This window comes from Camelina sativa, chromosome 7, assembly GCF_000633955.1.
Source record: "Camelina sativa cultivar DH55 chromosome 7, Cs, whole genome shotgun sequence".
In the NCBI taxonomy this organism is placed as follows: domain Eukaryota; kingdom Viridiplantae; phylum Streptophyta; class Magnoliopsida; order Brassicales; family Brassicaceae; genus Camelina; species Camelina sativa.
In genome coordinates this window covers 22,830,766-22,840,135 of record NC_025691.1, presented here as the reverse complement: position 1 = coordinate 22,840,135, position 9,370 = coordinate 22,830,766, and the positions used below count along the sequence as shown (strand labels likewise).

Genomic DNA, 9,370 nt, shown 5'->3' with positions numbered 1-9,370 from the left:
TGAATTCAAGTGCCAAAGTTTACATGGTTCGAAGAAAAATTGTTAAACTGCTGGCTATTGAGGTTTTTAATTAAGGGAGGCAAACCAATACCACAACTTATGCAGTTTTTTTTCTTTCTGGATTAGAGCGTGAAATTCATATGGAACGCCTAGTAGTTAATTGGTTTATATGGAATGCCTATAATAAAATAAAAAATCAATTTTAATATTTTCGTTGAAACAAAAATAATACCAAACTTTCAAAAGATACTATAAATTCATCCAAAAAAAATAATAACAATGTAAGTATAAAAGATATTTAAAAAGAAGTTAAATAAAAGAGGGTGTGGTTCTGGTGTTGTGTACATAGGAGAGAATAGAGATAGATCAATCTGATGTTGTGTTGCTCTTTTTTACCTAAGAAAAATATATTAAAAAGTCCGTACAAAAAGCAAATCGGTTGATGATATAATGAGGAGTGCTGCTGATATTTGAGGAAACACAATATTCCATCAAACCAGTCTCTCTGCTCTTTCATCATCCCATACAATTACAAACATAAGCTCTTCTTCTTTTTCTTTTCTTTCCAGCTTTTTATTTTTCCAATGTTTTTCAAAACTCTTTTTAAAGCACAATACTTATAATATAATATAGGGGTTGTTCTGATAAAAAAATAACTAAAAAATGGTAAAAATTCGTGTTTCCTGGCCATCTTTTTTTTTTTCTTTGACCTTTTAGCTAAAACACTTGAAACGAGAAAGTTATAATTGACCTAAATGCAAACACTTTAACGGGAAAAATGGAAAAGAGGGTAAGATAATTAGGTTTCCTAAAGCAAATTTTGACTAAATTAACACCTTTTATGATCTATATATATATTGACCTGCTTTTACAGTTAAAACTCAATACTTATAAATAAAGTTGGCCTTATATATATGGGCTGATCCTAAAAATCGACAAACTATTCTCATTAAATACGTTAATCAATGGGAATGATAAGTGCGTGATATACATGTTTTGCATCAAACTATGCTTTGTTTTTCTCTCACAAACTTCAATTATGTTAAAACCAAAAAATAGATAAATAAATAATGCATTACATTGTGTATTTAGACGAAATTATCACTAGTTAAAGAAATTCATCACAAAAGATTTCTAATAACAGAGCCCTACAAGTTATTTGATATAGTTTTCTTGTCCTCAATGGTTAATTTGTGAAATTTGAAACCAGATAACGATTGCCCTTCGAACCATTGGGTTGAAGCTGACCGTGTTTTTTTCTTCTTTTTCTTGGCTCATCTCATCGGTTTAACATGCATGAGAAAACCCCAAAAAAAACACATGCATGAGAAAACAAAATTAGATACTTGATTATGTTCTTCAATACTTCTAAGATGTGGAGCTAGCCGTTGTATTTGATAAGTAGATTATTCACTCCTTTTATAGATCGTTCTCATGCGGTTAGAGATTACAAAAGATGCTGTTTCGACGGATATTTACCATATTTTGATAGCGACAAACCTTATATCCTTTTTAACTATTATGAGTCTCATGCATTGGTGGACTAATTGTTGTAGAAACAAATAGAAATAGACGGTTAAATAAAAAGATGACAATTATGATTAACAAAAGAAAAAATTCATTATTTGACTATTAATCACTAGTCATAAGTACCGTATACTCTACATGAATTATTAAAGAAATCAACTACGTATTTGATTAATTTCATTAAAAGTTACACTATGTATGGCATTGCATATGCTTCTCACGCAAACCCAAGGTCCATGCGTTTGTGCTTTTAACACGCTTAGCAAAAGCATACCTTCTAATTGCAATCAAATCATACACTCCCCACTAATGAACGGATGATGACTAATGAAGATTCCTATTTGATATGAAATGTTTTTAGCTTTTATGAAGAACACAAATAGTCTATAGAGATGGTATTGTAGACACACATAAACAAAAATTAATCACGTACAATTTGATTTTGAAAATATCTGCAAAGTAATCATACCGATTACTAAAAACATAATTATATATGTAAATAAATTAGTTTTGACAGATTGAAGTATATAATTGTCCAAATAAATAACTTTAGTATACCTAAATTTACAAATGGATTTTATCAGATACTATATGGATTTATTATTTACTATGTTGAAGTGAATGAGTGTAAAAAAAAAGTTATAAACGTGAAGAAAAACAATTTTATAAAAGTAAAAGAAGTAGAGGAAGAGAGAGAAGTGAGGAAGCAAGGAGAGGCATGCGTAGAGAGGTTAATGATGGGGGCTAGGGAGTACAAATGAAAATTCAAATCCAAAATTAGAGGCGTGGCACTCTAGTCAGCTTCATTAAGCATCCGACCCGAACTCAATGTTTTCACTACTTTTTGGATGATAATAAACATAAGGGGGTGTTTAAGATATAAATCAAGAATAAAAGGGTCTGTTTTACAATTTTGAAAGTTTCACCCGACCAAAAGAAAACATCAGACCAAATACCGATCTACGGCTACGAATCAATGAAAAAAGCATATATGTATAGATAGATAGATTAGATGCTTTCACAAAACCTTTTTATTTTTATATACTATATATTAAATTTTTTAACTTTAATCTTATTTTGCACGGTTTTGAGTTCTCTAAAAGGCTGAACCTATTAAAGAATAAATAAGAAATAGAACAGAGAATATTTAAAAAAAGAAAAAAATGGCTAACTACACCAAATATAGGGGAATATATGGTCACACATACCAAATATACTATTGTATATTTAACTACACGAAATATATGTATTACATGGCCACATGCATGAACTATATGACGTTATGTGGTCAACACTATAGACATACAATCCGGTACACCGGTCGATTGACTCCGACGTTGACTCCGGCGAAGGCCAATGTTGACTAAAAAAATTATATTCTAAATTTTTTTAAAAAAATTATATTAAATCATTAATAGTTTTTCATGATTAAAAAACATATTCAATTCAATATATTAATATTTTTATATATCTCTAATGTATTCATTCTTATAATTAGTTAATTTTTATTTTTAAAACATAAACTAATAGTTAAATAAAAATCATTGATAATTATTTTCAAGATGTAATATAAAGGTATTTGCAAAAATATTTTTATTTTATACCCTTTTGCAAACATACCCTCTATATTGTTTAGCTAAAATCAATTTTTTGTATGTTTATCTTTTATATATTAGAAGTAAATATTGTGAATTTATTTTGTTGTTGTATACATGTTATTAAGAATATGCAAATTTTATAGTAAAAATATATAAAATTTTATACAACATTTACTATGCAAACTATAAAGTAAAGAGTCATATACTCAATTTTTTGCATATTATTTTTTTATAATGAAAGTAGTTGAATTTGATTTTATGATTTTGTAGTATTTAAATAATCTTATTATCAAAGATTTATAATTAATCATTATTTTAGCTTTAAAAATAAAAATTAACTAATTATAAGAATGAATAAGTTAGAGATATATAAAAATATTTAGATATTGAACTGAATATATTTTTTAATCATGAAAAACAAAAATGTTTACATAATATTTCTTGTTTTTGAGTTTTAATAGAAAAAAAATTAATACATTTTTTTGGTCAACACCGGAGTCAACGTCGGACTTCACTGGAGTCAACGTCGGTCTTCGCCGGAGTCAGTCGACCAGTGTACCGGATTATATGTTTATGGTGTTGATCACATAACGTCATCTAGTTCATGCATATGGCCATATAATACATATAATTCGTATAGTTAAAAATACAATAGTATACTTATGTGCAACTATATATTTTTCAATAGTTCGTGTAGTTAGCCATCTTTTTTCCTTTAAAAAAAAGATCTGAAAAATTACCAACTTTTTCTTACTCAGTTTCAAAAATTTTAAGTTATATTATATTGTGTTCCTCAAAAGCTGGCTATTGCTGCACAAAAGTTATCTTTTTCATCTCTTTTTTGTTTTTCTTCACTTCGTTAAAAGGAAAAAAACAAAAGAAAAATAAAAAAGAGAATATACGAAAACGTAAAAATATCTTGTCCTTTCGATAACTTGATGATTCCTTTAAAACTAAACATCAATTACTAAAATTCGTGCCGTCGTCTTGGGCAGACGCAAAACCAATGGCTTCAAACGCACATAGTTTATTAAATACTTTAATCATAAAGTATGTTTCAATATTAGTATATGTTTTTTTCTTTTGTGAATAAAATCACCGAACCGGACTCTCGTATTGATCGGTTTTATATTTGTTTATATAATGGGCTTAGCCCAATATAGGAGTAAAAGCCCATAAGTAATTGTTAAATTTTGTTTACAAGCCTTTAGAACCGGGGAGATCAATCCATTGGAGTTCGATCTCGACTTCACCACGCTCGACGTTGCCGAGTCGGAGACAAATGTTCTGAACGATACGGTCGTTGATCCAACGGATGTAGCTTTCTTCAGCTAAGCAGTTCCCGCGGTTCGGACCGATCGTTGTTATGATGGTTCCTTCTGGTAAACCTGAGAGCTCCATTCGTAAGGCTTCTATGTACGGTTTCAAATCGATCTCTGCGTCTCCCATTTTGTCGTCTTTGCTGAAGAGATCGTGATCGTACACTATCTGTTTTTAAACCAAAGACGATTTTGTAATTCTAGGACCGGACCGGTTTGGTTTAGAAAGTGATTGTTAAATTTGTTACCAGAGTAAGCGGGAGATTAGGGTCGGTGACTGTGAATGTCAAATCTTCTTCCCATTGTGGGTTTATGTTTTTCTTCACCACTCTAGTTTTGAGTTTCTGCAAAACAAGAGTTTTTGAATTCTAAGTTTGTTGTATTATAAGTTTCTGAAAATTTGAGAGTGAGAGACAAAGTGATAGAGAGAAATTAACCTGGCGACCTAACTTGAGGACGACGTAAGGATCGCTGCTAGAGACATCACGTACGGCGAGGTTTACACCACGTTTGACACGAACGCGGAGGATTCCTAATAGATTATCCATCAACGACATCTTTCTCCTACGAGGCGAGACGAGACGTGACGAGAAAGACGATTAAATTGATCCAAACAAACGAAATTGAAATGTGGCTACTAACTTCGAATAATGTTAATGATTATTATAAGGAGCGAAATATTCATTGGAGTTTAAAATATACGATTTATTTTGTTATTAACTTATCGTCACATTGTTTGTTTTTGGCTCAACGTGAGGGCCGCTTAAACGCAAGTACGTGGATGTCGTATTATTAAATTGCATATTCAACGATGATTCATTTTCGTTGATTCAGTTTAATTAAGAAGAAATATTAAAAACATGCAAGTCATAAACACTACCATTTTCTGCAAGCCACGTTTTCTTGATATAAAAGTTACTACTACCAATGGCTTTGACCATTGTTGTCTATTGTTGAAATAAAACGTAGATATAACTACTTCGATCCTCAATCGGAAATTTCATTCGTCATTCGAGTAAACATAATTTTATCAATAATCAAAGTGAGTTAAAGAGAAAGTACAAATCAATTTAATTATATACATATAAAACAAATAGGAATCAACCTGTACAGTGTCACAACTATACAACTAGTATTAATCAACCTGTACATATATAAACAAATCAGGATTCGTTGGTGAAAGCAGTAGACGCAACGACGAGAGGTTGTGCAACGTCAGGACCGATGTGATCCGATAAGAACTCTGAGGTGTCGCCGTCTCTCACGGAGATGTAGAACAATTATAATAGAGGCTAGAAGAAGAGTCACCATGATGGAAATATCAACATAGTTTCTGTGAACCCACAACCTCACAAAAGCAAGCATGATAGACATATTAGGCAATTTGGAGACAGGTTCATTCTCGAGGGCTTGATTGTAGTAACTTTTAGCAAGATTGAGATCATAGGGAATCCCTTGTCCATATTCATGCATGTAACCGAGGTTGAACATAGCTTGTGCATTTGATAGAGATGTTGCATACATGTATGCCTCTGTTGCACGTACAAAATCCCTCTCCTTACCCTGAGGAAACACGAGTACAAACCATCATGAGATATCAGTCAGCACAATAAGTTTGTTAACAAGTGCAAACTTACCCGGCCATAGTAATATGCATCTCCCACAAGCAAAGCAGCATAGTCGTTTCCTTGTTTAGAGGCACGCAACCACAAATCATGAGCCCGCTCATGCCTCTCTTTATCCATGCAAAATCCAGAAACTCCCATACACATGCTCTTTTCACCGTATTTATGGAGGATCCATGCAGCGTTACTTTGTGCTACTTCGTAACCAAGCTCTGCCATTCTTGAGTACAATATAAAAGCCTTTCCCAAATCACCTTTAACGTAAGATTCAAGAGCCCATCTAGATAGAGAACTCCATGGTCCTCTTTCCGCTACTGACTTGTAAAGAGCTGCAGCCTGCAACCAAAATGCTAGGAAAGTGAATAAGCGATCAAAGTACAAAATTCCTCACAAAATGTTACTTACATATTATAGCAAGACAGAGTGAAAATCAAATAGCAGAGACAACCATATATAAGTAGAAACAAGTGTATTACATCCTAAACCCTTTAAGGTACTTAGACCACTCCTACCTCAATTAAAGAAAATGAGACATTGAAATACCCTTGATGAACAATCAATTAGCTAATCTTTTGAGGTAATAATCCAAACAGAACACGATCAAATTTTTTTCATACTTTCAATTTCACTAAAACCATATGGATATAAAGTTCATTGCATTTAAGTAAATTAGTTACCAATTTCAGCATGTTTAGGTTATTCTTGATCCTGGCGGAAACATGTAACATTTTGGCCATTTGATAAATAGCCTTTGGTAGTTCAGCATTTGCAGCCACAAGGAAGTATTTGGTTGCCTGCTTTACATCTCTTTTGACTCCAATGCCTTTAAGATACAACATTCCAAGGTAATACATCCCACTTAGGTCTTCACTATCAGCAGCCTTCTCAAAATATTCTCTTGCCTACAATTGCAGAGATATTATTGTTAAAGGAACTATAATGAAAGAAACGTATCCCCGTTGTTTGATACTTGCTTTAATTATTACTGACCTTAGTATAGTTTTTAGCTACTCCATAGCCTTTGAGATACAAGTACCCGAGGCCGTTAAATGCTGAATAGAGACCTTGTTCTGCAGCAAGTGTGAGACATTGTAACGCTTTGGTATAATTTCTCTCAACACCAGCTCCTCGGGAATATATATCACCCATGATTCCCATTGAATTCAGCTCTCCCTTTTCTGCTGCCTTTGAAAACCAGTAAACTCCCTTGGCGTGATCACGTCTTAGTCCTCTCATACCAAAGTAGTAAAATAAACCAACTCTGTACATTGATGAAGGGTAACCAATCTGTGCATAGTGTTCTACTATCTTGAAATCTTCACTATCTTCCCCGTGGAATTTCCTTAGCATATTTTTATCTTCATATGTTCCTCTATGAATTCTAATAATTGGTACAAACGTGGTGTAGTCCTTAGAGATCATAAATCTATTGAATGTTGTCTCTGCTAGTTCTCTATACAATCGGGCAGCTTTATCATGCAACTGTCAAAAGAATCAAGAAACGCATACTTAGCCAGCCAGAACATTTCCCAAGAAACGAAAGAACTTAAGCTTGCTTACATCTAGCCTTATATATCTGTATGCAAGTGCCATCTTTGATTGCATATCCCCTCCCTCTGCCGCTAACTGATGTTGTAGAAACGATTTGGCTTCACTCGTCTCTCGTATCATCCCGATCCCATACACAAACCCCATCACAGATTTCGCGTGCAGATCTCCCGCTGATGCAGACGCTTCTAGCTCTGTAACTGCTTCCTCCATCAACCTGGTGTTTCCTTCGCTCGCCGCAGAGATAATCTTCTGGAGGCCAGAGTAGTACNTACATCTCTTTTGACTCCAATGCCTTTAAGATACAACATTCCAAGGTAATACATCCCACTTAGGTCTTCACTATCAGCAGCCTTCTCAAAATATTCTCTTGCCTACAATTGCAGAGATATTATTGTTAAAGGAACTATAATGAAAGAAACGTATCCCCGTTGTTTGATACTTGCTTTAATTATTACTGACCTTAGTATAGTTTTTAGCTACTCCATAGCCTTTGAGATACAAGTACCCGAGGCCGTTAAATGCTGAATAGAGACCTTGTTCTGCAGCAAGTGTGAGACATTGTAACGCTTTGGTATAATTTCTCTCAACACCAGCTCCTCGGGAATATATATCACCCATGATTCCCATTGAATTCAGCTCTCCCTTTTCTGCTGCCTTTGAAAACCAGTAAACTCCCTTGGCGTGATCACGTCTTAGTCCTCTCATACCAAAGTAGTAAAATAAACCAACTCTGTACATTGATGAAGGGTAACCAATCTGTGCATAGTGTTCTACTATCTTGAAATCTTCACTATCTTCCCCGTGGAATTTCCTTAGCATATTTTTATCTTCATATGTTCCTCTATGAATTCTAATAATTGGTACAAACGTGGTGTAGTCCTTAGAGATCATAAATCTATTGAATGTTGTCTCTGCTAGTTCTCTATACAATCGGGCAGCTTTATCATGCAACTGTCAAAAGAATCAAGAAACGCATACTTAGCCAGCCAGAACATTTCCCAAGAAACGAAAGAACTTAAGCTTGCTTACATCTAGCCTTATATATCTGTATGCAAGTGCCATCTTTGATTGCATATCCCCTCCCTCTGCCGCTAACTGATGTTGTTGAAACGATTTGGCTTCACTCGTCTCTCGTATCATCCCGATCCCATACACAAACCCCATCACAGATTTCGCGTGCAGATCTCCCGCTGATGCAGACGCTTCTAGCTCTGTAACTGCTTCCTCCATCAACCTGGTGTTTCCTTCGCTCGCCGCAGAGATAATCTTCTGGAGGCCAGAGTAGTACGGCGTCAACGTAAGGTCAACGGTAGAAGAGTTGTTCAGCTCAAAGATTGGGCGCCAAGAGCCAGGATCAACTTCCTGCTCGGATATTGATTCTGTTTGCCCGAACTCGCCGTCGTCAGAGTATGCGTTGGTGCTGTTATTGTCAAAGTCACTTAGAAAAATGTCATCCGGGAAATTGAGGACGAAGTACTGCGCCTGAACTCGATTAATAACAAGTGAGAAAATGAGCAGAAGAGCCAAGACTACGATCCTGTAACATGATACTCTCATTCTACCTAGTACCTTCCTGTAATTTCTTTGTTTGCTCTGCTTTTCACGTCTCAGAGATTTGATCGATTTGAGAAAATGAGAGAAACAACCAAAAGTCAAAATAGATGGAGAGGAAGCAAGGTGATTACGTAATTGGACAAATTTCGTGGGACTCAATATTATACATATAATGACTTTGACCGTGGGACTTGTA

The 9,370-nt window shown here is 34.3% G+C and overlaps 2 protein-coding genes across 2 annotated transcripts; both read right to left on the bottom strand.

Moving 5' to 3' along the window:
- LOC104702053 (protein C2-DOMAIN ABA-RELATED 3-like) lies at positions 4,090-5,053 on the bottom strand. The gene is made up of 3 exons (XM_010417866.1): positions 4,882-5,053; positions 4,693-4,788; positions 4,090-4,613 (listed from the first exon to the last, which is right to left on the bottom strand). The coding sequence occupies exons 1-3, from the start codon at positions 4,999-5,001 to the stop codon at positions 4,323-4,325; spliced, it is 507 nt and encodes a 168-aa protein (XP_010416168.1). The 5' UTR covers positions 5,002-5,053; the 3' UTR covers positions 4,090-4,322.
- On the bottom strand, positions 5,455-9,293 carry LOC104702052 (ERAD-associated E3 ubiquitin-protein ligase component HRD3A-like). Its single transcript, XM_010417865.1, has 5 exons — positions 8,650-9,293; positions 8,080-8,571; positions 6,747-6,971; positions 6,082-6,405; positions 5,455-6,007 (listed from the first exon to the last, which is right to left on the bottom strand). Exons 1-5 carry the CDS (start codon positions 9,175-9,177, stop codon positions 5,660-5,662), a joined length of 1,917 nt encoding a protein of 638 aa, XP_010416167.1. The 5' UTR covers positions 9,178-9,293; the 3' UTR covers positions 5,455-5,659.

Coding starts and splice junctions, on each gene's coding strand:
- LOC104702053 (XM_010417866.1), bottom strand. CDS start 5,001: ATGTCGTTGATGGATAATCTATTAGGAATCCTCCGCGTTCGTGTCAAA. Junction 4,789..4,881: donor TCCTCAAGTTAGGTCGCCAG/GTTAATTTCTCT, acceptor CTTGTTTTGCAG/AAACTCAAAACTAGAGTGGT. Junction 4,614..4,692: donor CTAATCTCCCGCTTACTCTG/GTAACAAATTTA, acceptor GTTTAAAAACAG/ATAGTGTACGATCACGATCT.
- LOC104702052 (XM_010417865.1), bottom strand. CDS start 9,177: ATGAGAGTATCATGTTACAGGATCGTAGTCTTGGCTCTTCTGCTCATT. Junction 6,406..6,746: donor ACCTAAACATGCTGAAATTG/GTAACTAATTTA, acceptor TTTTGGTTGCAG/GCTGCAGCTCTTTACAAGTC. Junction 6,008..6,081: donor ATGCATATTACTATGGCCGG/GTAAGTTTGCAC, acceptor GTGTTTCCTCAG/GGTAAGGAGAGGGATTTTGT.